This window comes from Vigna unguiculata, chromosome 9 (assembly GCF_037176805.1).
Source record: "Vigna unguiculata cultivar grain cowpea cultivar isolate G323 ecotype 2 chromosome 9, ASM3717680v1, whole genome shotgun sequence".
NCBI lineage: Eukaryota > Viridiplantae > Streptophyta > Magnoliopsida > Fabales > Fabaceae > Vigna > Vigna unguiculata.
In genome coordinates, this window is record NC_140800.1 from 12,270,118 (window position 1) to 12,289,716 (window position 19,599).

General features: G+C 32.6%; 2 protein-coding genes across 2 annotated transcripts; one reads left to right on the plus strand and one right to left on the minus strand.

Annotated features, from left to right (window-relative positions):
- Positions 1-217: 217 nt before the first annotated feature.
- On the minus strand, positions 218-2,184 carry LOC114164524 (cytochrome P450 71AP13-like). Its single transcript, XM_028049235.2, has 2 exons — positions 1,136-2,184; positions 218-1,005 (listed from the first exon to the last, which is right to left on the minus strand). Exons 1-2 carry the CDS (start codon positions 2,051-2,053, stop codon positions 394-396), a joined length of 1,530 nt encoding a protein of 509 aa, XP_027905036.1. The 5' UTR covers positions 2,054-2,184; the 3' UTR covers positions 218-393.
- A 1,517-nt stretch (positions 2,185-3,701) lies between these two features.
- On the plus strand, positions 3,702-7,967 carry LOC114163250 (cell division cycle protein 48 homolog). The gene is made up of 9 exons (XM_028047436.2): positions 3,702-3,914; positions 4,574-4,739; positions 4,809-5,037; positions 5,119-5,885; positions 5,984-6,205; positions 6,385-6,456; positions 6,561-6,842; positions 7,087-7,446; positions 7,595-7,967. Exons 1-9 carry the CDS (start codon positions 3,859-3,861, stop codon positions 7,886-7,888), a joined length of 2,448 nt encoding a protein of 815 aa, XP_027903237.1. The 5' UTR covers positions 3,702-3,858; the 3' UTR covers positions 7,889-7,967.
- Positions 7,968-19,599: the final 11,632 nt, after the last annotated feature.

The following is a 19,599-nucleotide window of genomic DNA, read 5'->3' on the forward strand; positions in this document are numbered from 1 at the left end:
AGAACGTTATGTTTTTCTATCATAATAACTGATTTTTTATATTATCACAAAATTAATAAGGATCAGAGTTAATGATGATTATGAAGTTTCAAAAGATTACGTAATGTTTGAATATGTTATCACTAACATATTAGTTTTAACTAACAATTATATTAATTTAACAAAAAATTACTAATTTAACAAAGTCATAAAAGTAAAAGTGTAGAATAAATATTTTGACAAACAGTTTATCACTTTTCCATGATTTATTATCATTCATCAAACAGTTAAAAATAGCTGGAAAAGTTTCAAAAGAACCAAGTTCATCCAACCCTACAATTCACTGGAGGTTCACACATAGCTCTCTTAACCACTGCTTGCTTAACAAGCCTTCTACTTGCTTGCTGAAAGTGCTCAAAGAAAGTATGGTTTAGCCACCACATGAAGATGTTGTTTTCTATGCATGGAAATGCCAAACACATCAGTGAGGTCCAAATCTTTGGGTGTAACACCAGGAGGAAGCTCCCAATGGAAACTGTGGAGAAGTTGAGCCAGAGCAAGCTCAACAACAGCAATGGCAAAAGAAATAGCTGGACAACCTCTTCTACCTGCCCCAAATGGTATGAGCTCAAAATCCTTCCCTTTGTAGTCAACATCACTCCCTAAAAACCTCTCTGGTTTAAATGCATTTGGATCCTCCCAACTTTCGGGGTCCCTACCTATTGCCCAAACATTCACAAAAAATCTTGTCTGGGCTGCAATTTTGTACCCCTCTATCACAACATCTTCCATGGATTCTCTTGGGACTAACACTGGAACAGCAGGGTGCAATCTGAATGTCTCTTTGATGATAGCTCTCATGTACTCCATTTGAGCCAGATCACTCTCTGCAATCACTCTTCTCTCTCTCATGATGCTCCGAACTTCCCTTTGTGCTTTTTCCATAACATGTGGGTTCATTAGCAGCTCTGTCATCGCCCAATCAAGAGTTATGAAGGTGGTATCAGTTCCTGCAGCAAACATGTCCTGCAGTAACACACACATGGTTCTCATTGCTCAACTAAGGTGAAAGTATCAAACACTAAAACGAGACTTTTATAAGGTAAAGTAGATTGAAAGTTTTTTCTTCTCAAATGGTTTTTAAGATTTGACTAACCAAGATGATTGCCTTGATGTTATCAGTGGTGAGAGGCATCTCAGCAGAGCCATTCTTCTGCACCTCGAGCAAAACATCTACAAGGTCTTTATGCTCTTCTACTTTATTGGAACCCTTGTGTTCATACAGTATCTGATCAAAGAGTTGATCAAACCTCCGAGAAGTGCCTTCGAGTCTTGACTTCATACCTGTCAAACTGTGTAAGAACTCCTCCAAAGAAGGAAAAAAGTCTCCAACACTGAAACCTCCAAGCAGTTCTTGATACTCATCAAGCATCGTTTGAAACCCATGTCGATGATAGTCTCCTCCTTCTGAAAACTCCCTTCCAAATGCAACTCTGCAAAGGACATCATTTGCATAGAGCCCCAGCATCTTAGACAAATCGGTTGTTCCAGGATAAGACCCTTCAACCCTGTGAACTAGCCGAGCAACTTCTTCTTCTCTAACAGAACTATATGAGAGTACCCTTTTGGCACTCAGAAGCTGAAGTATACAAATTTTCCTTATGTGCCTCCAATAAGCACCGTAAGGAGCGAAAGCAATGTCTGTGCAGTTGTAGAAGAGGTATTTGGCTGAGAAAAGTTGTGGACGGCTACAGAGTGCTGGGTCATGGGTTTTCAGCACTTCCTTTGCAAGTTTTGCTGAGGAGACAACCACTGTTGGGATTTGACCTAGTTGTAGGAAAATTATGGGACCATACTTTTGTGTGAGTCTTTGAAGAGCTATGTGGGGTGAGGTTACAAGCTGGTGGAGATTGCCAATGATAGGTGTGATAGAAGGACTTGGAGGGAGATTAGACCTATTTCTCTTTCTCGACTTTTCTCCAAGATGGTATTTCATCAATAGGACTATCATGAAAATGGTTGCAAAGAACAAGAATGATTTGAATTCTTGGTTCAGCCATTGGAGTGGAGCCATTTGCAATGAGTCTTGAACCTGTATTGTATTGTATGTGTTATCCCTCTGGAGCCAATCTTTTTATATACTATTGGTTGGAAAATTTTCAAAGAGTGCATCGTTCTATAATGTAAAGATAATTACTTCATTTGCAATAATATCTGTTCTTTAACTCTTCATCTAAAGATGCATTCACTTTTTCTTTTCTTTTTTTCATTTTAAAGAGTTTAAGCAAATCTCTTGGAAGAAAGAAATGGTTTTGTTTTGTTTACATTTGCACCCCGAGATTAAGGAAGGGACAAGACAAAGAAATACATGAGCATTCTCTAGTTAATGAGAATTGTCTGATAGGGTTTGAATCCGCCACGTGCATGGCCACGTGCTCTAATTTTGGATAGTAATCATCCCATGAACAGAGGAGGCGCTAGAGCATGAGTATGGATAAATTCAATTTCTTTCTACCCATTTTTTTTTTTTTTGAAATTTTAGATGAATAGTTTCAGAATATTAAGTTTATTTATAATTTAACGAGTTAATTTTTTATTTTAAGAATTAGTTTTGTACTCATAAGTTATTCATAATTTTTAAGTTTTAATGATGTTTATGAAATATTTTCTCAAATCTCGAAATGACACGATGTGTTTGAATGATTATAGTTTCAATCTTCAAGACACAATAATAAATTGTGTGAAGTGTGGGGAGAACACATTATTTTGCATGAAATTATATATATATATATATATATATATATATATAGAGTTGTGCATTAATTATATATATGAAAGATTGGGATGGAGAACATATTTTCCTATAAACATGACACCGCTTAAATTTAACTTGCTTAATTCGGTGTGACTTGAAACTTAATCTAAGAAAGAATTTATATACAATATAAATTTAGGAAAATTACCTATTGACAAACCTTTTTTTGACAAAGTTAACAAAGTATCTAAAAATGGAATTAACAAACTTAAATTTTTATTTTTTAATTAAAATAAAATAATAAAATAATACTATTTTACCAAAATAAGAAAGTTTGTCAAAAACTTTGTTAAAAAACTTTGTCAACCAATAATAGCCCATAAATTTAGTTTTGATGATTTTTAGTTGATTCTATACATAAATAAGAATATCTTATCATTTATATATAATTAGCATTATTAAACCATGAAATTTTTAGAAGAAAAAATCAAATGTATGGAAAAGATTGTAGGTTATTAACAAAATCTGACAATTAACTTTACCGATAAAAAAAAAGAATATTTATATATAATATTTTTTAAAATTTATAAAAAAATATATAATTTTTTAGGAATCCCCTTTCTCATTTAAAATTAATCAGAAATTAAACGTATGTAAGAATTATTACGTGTTTATTCTTTTTCTTTTATTGTTGATAAATTAATTAAATATATTGCGTCGCTCTCGTAAGCACTCTGCATGCGGTGCTGGTAATAGAAACTAAACTACGAAAGAGTCACACGAAGGCATAACAAAGCGTAAGAACAAGGTGATGCGTGGCAACTCCCAATAACCTTAATGGACACTAGCACGTACCTCATTGGAGTTCTCAACAATACTATGTCATGTCCCATAACTCCAAACAAAACCACCCGCTTTTCTTTTCCTCTTTCTTCTTTTTCCATTTTTATATATGTTCCATTCTCATAAAGCTAAGCTTAGTTTGTAAGAAAGTTTGAATCTTCTGTGTAAACTACATATTCACACAGTAACACAAAGTAATATACTTCTTATTTATTCATACTTTTTGTCTACAAAAGTTAAAAGAATTATCATCACCACCAAGTAAAAGCTTTCACTGAACCATGGCGGATCCAACCTCATCTAACCCTGATGATAAGGGTCAACCCTCTTTGGACTCGTGCGTTTCTCTCACTCTTATTACTGTTCTGGTTTCCTTTACCTATTCTTTTGTGAAATAGAATATGCTTTAGAAGAGTTGTTCTTATGTATTCTTCACTTTTTTTGTTCTGAAATAACTACTGATGTTCTTGCTCCGTTTCCTGTTATTACAACACGCAATTGGAAAACAATTGAAGTATATTTTTCTGGTTGAAAAACACGTATGGAAGAGAAATAAAAGTTGTGTTTGATCTTGCACCACAAAATTAATTTCTGTAGTTAGTTGTAACTGAGTTGTGCTATTTGTGTCTTTCTGGGTTTTTGCCTTCTCTTTTGTTTGTCAGTGTGTGTTTTCCCAGCTGATCACAAGCAATTAAATATTATGGTTGCGAGTCAATAGTTTGAAACAGGGATTACATAGTTTTCAACGAAGACTCGATTGTGTAAATTGAAGAGAAGGGTACCTTAGAAATTTAAGGTTTTGGTAGTCATCAAGGAAGAGGAGAAAGTTTTTCAGTAACAGTAACAGTAACAGCACTTTCCATGTAATTATAGTTTTTAACCATGGTAGTTATGAACATATATAGTAAGTGTAATCTCAAAGCAGTGGTGATTTGGTTTAAAATTTCTTAAGTGATAATAATGTAGCTAACAATAGTCTGATTATGCTTGGTGCAGGAAAAGTGAGAAGAAAGATTATTCCACAGCAATATTAGAACGCAAGAAATCTCCTAACCGACTTATTGTTGATGAAGCAGTCAACGATGATAATTCTGTGGTTACACTGCACCCTGAAACAATGGAGAAGCTTCAGTTATTCCGGGGAGACACTGTTCTGATAAAGGTACATATAATCTGTATATTGATGCTAATGCGAGTTGAATGTGATTCTAAAAATAGTTTTCATTCTCAGGGAAAGAAGCGAAGGGACACAGTTTGTATTGTTCTGGTTGATGAACATTGTGATGAACCGAAAATTAGGATGAATAAGGTTGTTCGGGCAAACCTTAGAGTTAGACTCGGAGATGTTGTCTCTGTCAATCAATGTCCTGATGTGAAGTACGGAAAACGAGTTCACATCCTTCCAATTGATGACACCATTGAGGGTGTAACTGGCAACTTGTTTGATGCATATCTGAAGCGTAAGTCAAGTTCTTCTTCAATAGCATTTTTTTTTCTGCATCAGTGATGAATGTGACTTGTGTTGTGTTCTGGTTTCATAGCATACTTTCTGGAGTCATACAGGCCTGTGAGAAAAGGGGACTTGTTCCTTGTTAGGGGTGGAATGCGTAGTGTTGAGTTCAAGGTAATAGAGACTGATCCTAGTGAATACTGTGTGGTGGCACCTGATACTGAGATCTTCTGTGAGGGAGAGCCAATAAAAAGGGAAGATGAAGAGAGATTGAATGAAGTTGGTTATGATGATGTTGGTGGTGTTAGGAAGCAGATGGCTCAGATTCGTGAGCTTGTAGAACTTCCACTAAGACATCCACAACTGTTCAAATCAATTGGTGTTAAGCCCCCAAAGGGAATTTTGCTTTATGGACCACCTGGTTCTGGGAAGACTCTGATTGCAAGAGCAGTGGCTAATGAGACTGGTGCGTTCTTCTTTTTGATCAATGGACCAGAAATAATGTCAAAGCTGGCTGGTGAGAGTGAAAGCAATCTGAGGAAGGCATTTGAAGAAGCTGAAAAGAATTCCCCTTCTATCATTTTCATTGATGAACTAGACTCGATTGCTCCAAAGAGAGAAAAGACGCATGGTGAAGTGGAGAGGCGTATAGTTTCACAGCTTTTGACTCTTATGGATGGCCTCAAAACCCGATCACATGTGATAGTTATTGGAGCAACAAACAGACCCAATAGCATTGATCCTGCTCTGAGAAGATTCGGAAGGTTTGATAGGGAGATTGACATTGGTGTCCCAGATGAAGTTGGAAGGTTGGAGGTTCTTAGAATTCATACAAAGAACATGAAACTCTCAGACAACGTAAGATTCTGTTCATAATGTCTTGCCATGAAACTATGATGTTCTGAAGGTAATATATTTTGCACTTCCCAACTCCAATTTTATGGTGTGTATTTCAGGTTGATCTTGAAAAAGTTGCAAGAGACACTCACGGTTATGTCGGAGCAGATCTTGCTGCTCTTTGCACGGAGGCTGCACTACAGTGTATCCGGGAGAAAATGGATGTCATTGACTTAGAGGATGAAACAATTGATGCCGAGGTGTTGAATTCCATGGCTGTGACTAATGAACACTTTCAAACTGCTTTAACTTCTTCCAACCCTTCTGCTCTGCGTGAAACAGTGAGTTTCGCTTCTTTACTCAACCAAAAATTTTAGAGCTTGATTAATCATATTGAGTTTCATAAGTTTCAACACAAAAAGGATCTTCTTTTAGCATATCCCATGCTTTCCCATGTTGTTCTTTCAATCATTTCAAATACCAATCTTAATGAAAATATTCTGTCACTTGCTGTTGGCAGGTAGTGGAGGTTCCAAATGTTTCGTGGGACGACATTGGAGGCTTGGAGAATGTGAAAAGGGAGCTTCAGGAGGTTATTCTGATATCCTAAATATGTTGAACATGTAGATTTTAAGGTAGTTAAGCATTTTGCATTTGCAAAAAAATGTAAGAAATGTTTTTGCTTCTTGTGTGTAGACTGTTCAATACCCAGTGGAACATCCTGAGAAGTTTGAGAAATTTGGCATGTCACCTTCTAAAGGTGTTCTCTTTTATGGACCTCCCGGGTGTGGTAAAACCCTGCTAGCAAAAGCCATTGCTAATGAGTGCCAAGCCAACTTTATAAGTGTGAAGGGACCTGAGTTGCTCACAATGTGGTTTGGTGAAAGTGAGGCAAATGTTCGTGAGATATTTGACAAAGCCAGACAGTCAGCTCCTTGTGTGCTTTTCTTCGATGAACTTGACTCCATTGCAACCCAGGTATGAAACTTCATCTGAATGATTTGTTGCTCATTCATAATTTTCTAAAGGTAGTAATATTTTTTTTATGGACAAATGTTAGGTGTTAGTTATTTTTGTTGGTTGGAAGTTTATCTTTCTTTCTAAATCCACAAAACAATCCACGACTTTTCCTTGTCTTCCCTTTCATCTGACAACCTAGTCACTTTAATCGTTGTTTGTGATGTTTATCTTCCGATGTTGTTTGAAAATTTGCAATCTTTAGCGAGGCAGTTCTGTGGGGGATGCTGGTGGTGCTGCAGATAGGGTGTTGAACCAACTGTTAACCGAAATGGATGGTATGACAGCGAAGAAAACAGTTTTCATCATTGGGGCAACAAACAGACCAGACATCATAGACCCTGCATTGCTCAGACCAGGACGTCTTGATCAATTGATTTACATCCCTTTACCCGACCAAAGTTCACGTCTTCAAATCTTCAAAGCATGCCTCAGGAAGTCACCAATCTCAAAGGATGTTGATCTTCAAGCTCTTTCCAGTTATACTCATGGATTCAGTGGTGCAGACATAACAGAAATTTGCCAACGCGCATGCAAATATGCCATTAGGGAAGACATCGAAAAGGTAGCATGGAAAACATAACATCCTTGTCATTAAAGAATATCTGGGAATCACCATTTTTTCCAATTTCTGGAACTGTTTCAAGACATGCATTCTTGTGGTGTGACTTTCTGTGGAAGTTTGAAACTCATTAGTTTAACTACAATAACAGGGTATTGAGCAGGAGAGAAGAAAAAGAGAAAATCCTGAAGCCATGGAAGAAGATGAGATTGTTGAGGTGTCTGAGATAAAGCCTGCACACTTTGAGGAGTCTATGAAGTTTGCTCGGAGGAGTGTGAGTGATGCTGACATCAGAAAATACCAACTTTTTGCTCAGACATTGCAGCAGTCGCGAGGATTTGGATCTGAGTTTCGGTTTTCAGAACGAAATGAGAACACTGCAACAGGTGCCTCAGACCCTTTCTCATCTGCTGCAGCAGAGGGAGATGATGATTTGTATGGTTAGTCACTACGTCAGTTCACTAATGTGGTTCATGTTCTCTTTCTCTCTTCCATGACTTCAATAAAATATCTTTTTAAAACTATAAATTTTCTTAATTTTGTAAAAACGAAAAGGAAAATATAGTTTAACAAAATTTTGTTTGATAAATTTTGACAAAAATTATTTCTGGTAAAAAAGATTTCAAAATTTTATTATTTTATTTTTGTAACTTTTATAAAAAATAAAAAATTATTCTATTTAGTAATTTTATCAACTTTGTCAAATAAAATGTATTTCAAAAAATCATTTTTGAAACTAAAACCATGTTTATATCTTTTTAATTATGGTTTGATCCATGTATTATTATTATTATTAAAGTTAAATATAATTAGTTTTTTTTGCAAACTTTGATTTAATTTATTTTTTTAATTTTAAAAATACGTGAATTTATTATAATTAATCAAATTTTGTTAAATTTATTTTACGGTTGAAATATGTCTCTTAACTTACATTGAAGTGAAAAGATATCAACTCCAATATAATCATTAAACATAGTTCAGTTTGAATGTCAAATAAATATTAAAATTTGATAAAAAAAATATTAAATTTACGTATTTATAGAAAAGAAAAAGTTGAAGAATTAAATTAAATCACACTTTTAAATAAATATATTAATTTTAATTTTCACAAAAGTTAAAAGAAAGGAAAATATATTTAACTCTTATTATTATCTTATCTTTAAATAAATAATCAAATATTTCAAGAAAATTGTACTTGTACTTCGTTGGATGAGAGGTGAGAGAGAAGCAAAATTGTGTCGATGCTTAAGAAGAAAAAAGAAACGGTTCAAGGAGAAGACATGTAACTTTATTTAGTTACTTGAAGAAGATTATGTGCGAGAAAAAATTATGTTATACCTTTTCAAGGAGGCTTGGATTTAACCAAAAAGCCATTGACCCGAGAAAGTGAAGCAACATTTTGAAATGGAGTAGAAGAAACAAGAAAAAAACGAGAATTCATGTAATTCCACAACCTTGCTCGTTGATAACATGATTCTACCGTATCACGATCACACGTGGAATTTAAATCAAAAGTACTATGTGAAATAGTGGAATTGTTAAGTTCATGATGTTAATAGTGGTTTTAACTACATTGATTGGGCTTTTTCCAATTGGTAAAGAATTACGTTAATTAATAAATGATTACAATTGTTATCATTAATACTTCTGGTTACATGGAATAGAGAGAGTTACTCTTAAATCTTCTTTTTCCTTTTATGAAATAAAAAACACACATTCTTCTACCTAAAGCCACTTCGGCTTTTCTAAGTATTTCTTTTACTAAGTATTTTTTAATTGTCAATTCTGGTTTTTTCAATTATTATTTAACAATTAAATTATTTATAAGATTAAAAGAATAACTCCTTGAAAAAATATATATAAATAAAATTTCTTGTGAGAGAAATATTTCACAAACTCAATGTGTGGAGGACAAGAAATAACACAAGAGAGAAGAGTTTAATTGTATTTTAAAATCATATTTAGCACTCTTTAGATAACAAAAAGAAATATAAATAATTAATATATCTCTCATGAAGCTATGTTTTGGGTTTTTATATTATAATGGAGTACTTTTTACAAAAAATTACAAATATGAACATATTTGTAAAATATTATCAACTTCAGGTAAGTCGTGTAGGAAGTGACGAGTTTGCATGAAGAAGTCGTGTCCCCTTCCTCGTACGAGTTTGTTGTAATTAATTCATCAACGCTTCAATTTTTTGGCTTCTTATAAATCGTGGTGTGGAAGGTGTGAGACTTCCTTAGTGAGATTGTGTGGAGTTGTAGACTTCCTTGTTGAATTCATGTAAGGGATTAAAGACTTCCTTAGTGAAATTGTTGAAAGTTATAAATGGAGTGCACGACTTCTATAGAGAACTCTTGTGGAGGGTATATGACTTCCAATTTGATGTTTTTGGAATTGAAAGTTATTAAGGAATGACAACTCGTTATTATGACAACTCCAGTTATTTTTATTTTTTACCTCCTCTAGTAATCAATTAAGGTAATTGATTACCAACGTGTAATACACTTGTTGAGTTTTTTATTAATCAATTATAAGGAAAGCGTAATCGATGACTAATGTATCTTAAAAATGTATCTTTTTACTTTTAAATACAACAAAATGAAAATCGATAATAATTGTTTGAGGGTCTGGTATGAAATTCGATCTTGTATAGGTGGATCTGATTTCACCAACAATAGATTATTTTAAAGAACCTCTCAAAAGGGAAACCATAATGGAAAGTAAGTGTGTTTAGTGTCTCCAATTCATATGTTTAAACCAATATGTGCTATGTCTCCACACATGGCAATAGAATAAAATGTTCATTTAAACAAAAGATATACATTCACCAACTCATTTTGAAGAATATAAAAATATCAAATTTTGAACGTATATAGATCAACATGAGGTTATAAGATTTAGACAAATATCATAATGTATTTATTTTATTTAGTTCTTTTTTTTAAGTCAAGTCAAGTCAATAAGAGTGTATTTGCTTTCGAAAAATTATTATAAATTTCCATTTTCCAGAAACAATAGAATATATTTATTATATAAATTTAAATTTATTAAAATATAATTAATTAAATATAAATATTTTATTTTGTAAAATTTAACAGTAAAATTTTATTATTTTTATTGTAAAAGTTTATCTAAATTATTTTTGTATTTTTAATAAAATGTATTTTATCATATAATTATTTCAAACAACACTACTGGAAAATGGGCTTATAATGATAGGTAAAACGAGCTTACTATGACAGGTATTCTGGTGTCATAGTTTTAGGAGTCATAGAAAATGCGCGCTTTTTATGACATTGCAGAAATCTGTCATAGTAAGTCAGACTTACTATGATAGGTGTTCTATTAACAATCATAATAAGTCTAACTTACCACTGCACAAGTTGACGATGCTGGAACAATCAATGAACTTATTATAACAATTTTTTGTTAAACCTATCATAGTAAGTCCAACTTACTATGACAAGTAATGCAAAGTACGTCATAATAAGTCCAAATTACTATGATAGGCAGTGCAAACTACATCATAGTAAGTCAGATTTTTTTTTATGATTTTTCTATTTTACCATTTTCCTTTCCATTCAATTCACCTGCAAATAACTTTCATATCACCAGACCAAACAATTCCAAACAAAACCAATTTCATACAGTTAAGTTGTCTAAACAAACTCAAAAATTGAAATTGTATATAATAAACCTACAACCTTGACAACTTTTACAAATACTCTCAAAAAGATTGTAAGTATTATAAAACTAAGCTTTCTACAAGTTATCAGCAACACTCAAGAAAGGAAGCCCACTTGGTTCTAATTTCTTCCACCTCTCTACCTTCCAACGACGCTGAATCATTAAATATCTACAAAAAGCATAATGAAGTTAAACAATATTGTAATTAACAATTACATAAGTATTTAGTCAGTTTTTTGTTACTTTATTGCATGAGTCAGTAATGTTTGTACATATAATTGTGTGCATGTGTTTCATGACGTAATACCCACACTCATAGCTCCTAATTGACGTCGACACTATAAATCAAATACAAATAATTATAATATGTTTTACATTAGAACTTAAATGGTAGTCAGACATATAAATTACGTTAGGTGCAATTATTTGCATCTTCTTCCTATATACAGATGGAACACCCCTCAACCTTGAATGAGCTTCCAAAGACCTACAAAAAGTAAAAATTCATTAAATCATATTAATCATATTGGAAGAAAATAAAATAGAATAAAAAACTTACGCCTCTAATATATTTTTGATGGACAATGTGTTAGCTTTCTTGTGCAACGAACACAAGAGAACTACAAGAGAATGATGAGGAAGAATAACTAGCAACTGCCAATGACCCCTACAAGTTGGAATAATATTAATAGAAAAATAAGTTCTAAATTAGTTACCTATAATTCAAGAATTGTGTACTTACTTATGCAAATAAGGTGCTAAATACACCTCTTTGCCAACTTTTCCAAATATCTCTGTTAAGTATTTTTGCACCTCTTTCGATCTATTTCACACACTCTAAATGATAATTGGGTTAAGAAATCCATAAATATTAGCATTCTTCTTCTCGATGCTTAGGTGATACAAATACCTTCAATATCAACAAATAAAGTTAGAATAAATTATTGAATACAATATTAAACTATTTTTATGGTTAATGAAGGCTTACTTACAAATTCCAAACTTGCAGAACTGTTGCGGATTGGAGATCATTACCAATCACAATTTCACAAATATCCTTATGACATACAAAAAAGGGGGTGGCATTAATCTTGCCTCTCAATTCAGGAGGCACTCGACAGTTTTATTCCACATTGTCAATTGAGTGTTGTAACATATAATAATTGAGCTAATTAAAATAAAGAATTTAAATTCAAATAAAACAATCAATGAAAATAAAATAAATTCTATAAATTTAAAATATAAATTTACAAACAAATTAAAAATCCCACATATATACACAGTAAATTATATTCGACAAACTTAAAATATAATAAATTTAAAATAAATTCAGCAAACTTAAAAGATAAATTTTAAGCAAATAACAATTTATCTCAATAAATTAAAATCTTAAATAATTTGAAATAAACATCAAAGGTCTATAGTTATTTGTTTAAAATTATTTTAAAAACTGACTATAAAAAAAATGAAAGCTGATTTTAATATTTTATAATTAATTAAAATATATTAAATAACATAAAAAAATATTTTAACTTTTCTGTATAATAATTATTTGGTAAAATTTGTACATGTTCATATTTGTGTATTAAATTGTAAGAAAATAATAAAATTAAAATTAAAATTATTGTAAAATAATATATATATATATATATATATATATATATATATATATATATATATATATTCTACTTTATATGAAAATAAAATAAAGCAATTTAAAACTATAAAACTAAAAGAATTAAAAAATGAACTACATTAAAAAAATAATTGAAATAAATTAAAATTAAATGATATACAATAGTGATTACTAGAATGTAGTACAAAATATTAAATAAGAAATTCATTAAAATAAATAATCATACATAATTATTAAAAAAATAATTATAAAACAATCTATACTTAGTTATTTAAGTCACTAATATAACTTAAAAATATATTAACATGAAAAAAATATTAATGATAATAGATCTTTATAAAAATTTTCACATAATACAAATTAAAAATTTCAAAATGAAAATTTGTAGTGCTTTATAAATATAAAATAAAATGTAAATATAAATATAATTAAAGACTCTAAAAATCGAATATTTTGACTTAATTTAAATCTATACAAAAAATTACCAAATAATGTCGAGAACATCTTATCAATTAACTACTAATCTTATCATCAATTGAAAATAAGGTTAATATATATATATATATATATATATATATATATATATATATATATATATATATATATATTCTCAAGTAATTGCAAAGTTGATAGATAGACAAATTTAGTTCGTAGAGAATAATATAATACAAATAATAATATACAATAATAATATCATATTCTTTAATTGTCCAGTATTTAAAATTTTATATTTCATAGTTATCTATATGACAAGGCTATAATATTACTATTATATATTAACTACATTCATCACAAAATAGATAGGAACATATCTTATTCCTATAGACCCTGTTACATTTAGTAATTTATTATAGTTGAACATGTAATATTATTTGCTTACACAAAAAATAGCAATCACTACAAAAGAAAAGAAAGATACACAACAGAAATTAAAGAGGGGTAAGCTAATGTTATTAAGCCCAATCAATTCAAAAATTTAATTTTAAAAATTAAACATCAATTTGTTTCATCATATCGTATAAGCATATAGTCATACTTTCATACTTGAGATTATGTCCTAACTTTGTAAAAGAAACAATTCACATTAACTTTTGAATTTGGATCCTTTGACGACCACGAGACATGTCACAGATCCAAGAAGTCTTCACTTGTCCAAAATTGTAGGTAAAACCAACAACTCAAACATCGACTCATTACCATTGCATGTGACACCAAGGAGTATACGACTCCGAACGAAACCAAAACATTTAGCCCAAGCACCATCTTTGTAACTTGTATCTTTGAATTAGATCCCTTGTGTTAGCCGCTTTAACAATAACCATCTCAAACACCATTTCCGCTACTTGAGGTCTTTTCTATCCTTTTCCCATTGTTTGTAAACTGATAGCACTAGCTTCTCTTTCCCATAAAGAACAATCCTTAATAGTGTGCCTCTCCTTCTGGCACTTTAATTACTTCACCTCAGACTAAGGGCAATCCTTTCTCCCGTGTGAACCTCTTCACTTGAACATCTTTTCTGTTCTTAATACTTCTAATTTCCTAAACATCTTTACACTCTTAACTTAGAGACTTATACACGTAAGACATGACAAACCCACAACCCTCAAGTCATCCTAAGGATGAATTGCTTTGATACCAAATTGTAACAACTCGAGAAAATATACATGTCTACTTTCTCAAGTACTTACAAAGTTGATAGAGAGACAAACCTGTCCCATGTAGAAGGATACAATGTATATGATAATGCACCAATTACAATACCATAGTCTTTAACAATCAAGTATATGAAATTTTACATTCTATAGTTATCTAGTTTTTCAAAATATGATGAAACCATGATACTACTATTACATATTAACTACATTCATCCCAAAATAGATATGAACATATCCCATTTCCATAGACCCTGCTACATCTATTGATTTCCTCTATTTGAACCTACAACATCCTTTGCTCAAGCCCAAAATAGGGATCATTGCATAAGAAAAGAAAATTACACAACACAAACCAAAGAAGGGTAAGCTAATGTTATTAAGCCCGATCATATAAAAATTTGTATTTTTAAAATTAAACATTTAATTGTTTCATCACATCATATAATCATATAGTCACACATTCACAAACACAAGACTAAGACATCTCTAGACTTAATATCCAAATTGATGCAATTGCTCAGACACTAGAAGTTGAGGACCCATGGTATTCCCATAAAATCTTAAAACATTTTATAATATGACAACCTAAGATTGGCCCAAAATTTACCAGTCCACAAACCTTTCCAATGAATCAATTCACTATAACTTAATAGAGAAGGAATCCACGATTCCCAAACTAGCTATAGGAACCTTCCAAACTTTTCACCACCCAAAACTCTATTCTCTATATGAGTTTGAGAGTCAAGTAGAGTCTAAGCTAGCATTTGCATCACACTAATCTTATCAAACTACCAAACAATTTATACAAACAATTCATACATTTATCATATTGACATCCCTTTTGAAAGTTTACCCTTCATTTTCATTCTTTATAATTGTCGTAACCGGAATCGCAACGGGACGACGAACCAAAAAAAGAAAACGGGTTTAAAAAGAGATTTAGAGTCGCCACCATAGTTATTTCTGGAAAACTATGGAAAACCATAAAAATAAAGCAAGTCTGCGAAAAACCATATTTTTGGATCCTGGAGTCGGTTACGCGTAGGGAAGGTGTTAGCACCCTATAACGCCCGCCCGAAGGCGGTACCTTTAATTAAAAATGCAAAGTTGATGTGGTTTTCAAAATATTAATTTTCCCAAAAATAATGAGACAAATAATACTAAAAAGAAAAAAATATTTTTTTTAATTTTTGAGTCCGACAAGGATTGACCTTGGTCCTACATATTCTCATTTAGAGTGAGAAATCAGGGTTACGTAGTTCTTAAAGAAAAAAGATTTGGAAAACCATTTGAAAAAAAAAAGATTTAAATTTTTTGGATGTGAACTTGACAAGGACTAGTCTTGCTCCTACTTATCTCACAATGGAGAATTGAGGATCACGTAGTTCTTAAAAAACGACCTTTTTTGTTTGGAAATATTGATACTTTTATATTTTGAAAATTTTGTATGTTTTTTGGTGTTTTTTTGAATTATTTAAAAATATGTATTATACAACGCGAGCGGTTGGACAGACACTAAAAGAGAAAGGAAATTATTTTTGGTATTTTTGAAAATGAGTGTCACGCGGTGCGAGCGATCAGACAGACACAATAAAGCAAAAGAAAACATTTTTTGTTTTTTAGATTTTTAGATTTTTTCTATTTTTTTGTAATTTTTTATAATTTAAAATATTTTCATTTTCATTTTTTTTAGTTAGGAAAAGAAAAAAAAAATAATAACAAAAAAAGATAAAAGTAAAAAAAAAAAACAATAGTAGGGTGCATGAGTAATGTGGGAGGTGCAACGAGTAATGCATAAATACATGCCCAAAAATGAGAAACAAAGACATAAGGGGTGCGAGTTATCAGATATGGGAGGTGCATGGAGTAAGTAGGCGGGGTGCATGAAGTAAATTTGAGGGTGCATGAGGTAAACATGAAACAAGTGTGACAAGGGTGCGAGGTTAGTAAATATCAGGGGGTACTCGCAGCATAAAATTAAAATAGGGGTGCGAGATAAAAGAAATGGGGGTGCGTAGAGTAAAACGTGACACAAGTGTGACAGGGGTGCGAGGTTAGCAATTATGGAGGTGTATGAAGTGAAAACATGGGTGTAGAGATTAAGAAAAAAAGGGTGCACAAAGATAAAAAATGGGGGTATGCAGAGTTTAAAGGTGAGGTGCACAGAGATAAAAAAAGGGGTCTGTAGAGATTAAAGATGGGGTGCACGAATGAGGCAGACCCAATACACACAAGGGTGAGAATATTAAAAGTGGTAGTGCAAGAAGTTAATGGGACCAGATTTAAACACAACCCCAAAACAACTCTCATAATATGAAAACCCTACAAAGGGTTTCTTCCTCTTCTACGTGAGCGGCATCAAACCTCACTCACTTATGGCTGGCCAGGGCCAATGTTGACGACGCCGGCCACCGTCGAAGTCGTCGACCACCGTCGAAGCTGCAGCGTTCCCATTGTCATTTCTCATTCTTTCTTCTATGTATGCACGCTTCTTCAATCGCAACTTCACTTCCATACACGAGCCATCATCTCCAGCCCCAAGGTGACGACATCGCCAGCTTCCCGGCCCGCCAGATCCACCGACGATGGTGCCAAACGCTACCAGAAGCGTCGCTAGCCACCACGACACCCTAAACGTCTTACTTCCTTCTTCCGCGAGCCACACAAGGTCTGAACCCGCGCCGCTATGCTTTACTGTTGTTCTCCTCTACTTTACTATTGTGTGTTGAACGCGTGTGATTGTGGCAGTGATTAGAAATGGTAGATGATAGTGAAGATGATGGTTAAAGGAATTGAGGGTGAAGGATGACGGTATGAATATGTTATGTTGGTTTTGTATAGGTTCAAGATGAAAGTGATAATGGAGAGATTGGGAGGAGGTGAATCTGTTGAGTGAATCAAGGGGCAACAATGGGTTATGGTGTTTTAGTTGGAATCAAGAGGATGAAGGTGTTGTTTTTCGTCTTGCAGAGAACAAAATGAGAAAAAGCCCTCATAAGTGAAGAAGGTGAAGGCCTCTTTGAATGAAAGGACCTTGATGATATTTATTGTGCTTCTGCTCTGTTCCTTTCCTGCCTCGAGACGTGGGATAAGGCTGAAAGCAGATGTTACTTCCTGCTCCTTCCTTCTTCAACCATCATGACCATGGCCAGCTAGCTACCACCACTACCTATCAAAGACCTTAGGTTCTAATATCAGAGACCTTACGTTAACCTTTTGTTCTTTTTTTTTCATTTCATTTTTTTTATATACATATTTTTTTGAAAGAGGAATAAAACAAAAAAATAAAAAAAGTAAACAAAAAAAAATTAAAACAAAAATTAAAAATAAAAAAAAACAAAAATATAATTAAAAATTAAAATAAAATAAAATAACATAAATAAGATAAAGAAACCAAGATTAAATAAAATAAAACAAGGTTAAACTAAATTTAAAATGAGATGAAAATAAAGTAAGAATATATCCATACTCAAATCAATGTTCACTGCTCTTTTTTTTTATTTCCTCCTCTTCCTAATTATTTTTTGAAAACAATTTTTTTTTACCCGAACGAAATTGGGTGTTGACAGTTGTCCCTCTTTACTTAGATTTTATTGATAATATGAAAATTTGACTTTTCATAGTATCACAGTAAAAGATAAGTGAAGATAGAGACACTAATTTCGTATGGGTTTTGAACAAAGAAGGAATGACTAAAATCTAATTTAAAGGGATGTGATGTCTATGAAGAGGGTCAGGATCCTGAAAGTAAAAATGGAATCAACCATTCATGAGAAAAAGGTCTTATCTAGAAGGGAAGAAAGAAATCACTGACCATTCCATTGAAGAGGGTCTTGTTGTAAAGAAAGAAAATCAATGACCATTCCATTAGAGAGGACCTTGATGTAAACATAAGAAAATCAATGATCATTCTATTGGACAGGGCCTTAATGTTAAACATAAGAAGATCAATAACCATTCCATTGGAGAGGGCCTTGATGTAAACATAAGAAAATCAATGACCATTCCATTGGAGAGGGCCTTGATGTAAATATAAGAAAATCAATGACCATTCCATTGGAGAGAGCCTTGATGTAAACATAAGAAAATCAATGACCATTCCATTGGAGAGAGCCTTTATGTGAACATAAGAAAATCAACGACCATTCCATCGGAGAGGGCCTTGATGTGAACATAAGAAAATCAATGACCATTCCATTGGAGAGGGCCTTGATGTAAACATAAGAAAATCAATGACCATTCCATTGGAGAAGGCCTTGATATAAACATAAGAAAATCAATGACCATTCCATTGGAGAGGGCCTTGATGTGAACATAAGAAAATCAATAACCATTCCATTAGAGAAGGTCGTTCTCCGAAAGGGGAACCTGAAGATGATTTTCATGTGTTGGAAAACATCACGTGAACGCTTAACATTGGCGAAACTTGTGCAAAACATTGTAGTGATTGAATTTTTTCAAATTTTCTCTTCTTGAACGTTTTTTTTTTTTTGAATGACTTTCATTGATTTTTATGATGTATGATGTGATACGATGAAAGTGCATGATAGTGGTGAAATATTTTGAAAGGAATTTTTTTTGCATTTTCATTTTTTTTTTGTCAAAAAGGTTGGGTTTAGGAAGCCAGATGAGTTTGGCTTTGAGGGGCCAACGCGAAATTGGGCTTGATGGGCCATTATGAAACTGGGCTTGATGGGCCAGTGCGAAATTAGGCTTGGGGACTAGTGCGAAACTGGGCTCAGGCCAGTCTAAACTGGACTTGGTGGGCTCGGTGAGATAAACTTAAGGGGGGCAGTACATAATTGGGCTTGGTTGGGCCTGTGCGAAACTGAGCTTGATAGGCCAGACAAAACTAAGCTTAGGCTAGATAAAACACAGCTTGGAGGCCATTCAAAGCTGGCTTTATGGCAAGTACGAAACTAAGCTTGGAAGATATATATGTCTTTCATATGAATGAAGATGACCATCAATTTGAGAAATATCAAGAAGATGATTTTTGTAAATTGATTCCTTTAGAAGAAATAATGGTTGAAGAAGTATGATGCATGAAAATTCTCACTAGTGTCATGATGTCGAGATTCTTTTGCTTTTTGAATCGAGTGTCAACACACGGCATGATGATATGACATGCAATTGGTTATGTATGATAGAAATCATGTTTTCTTTTTTAA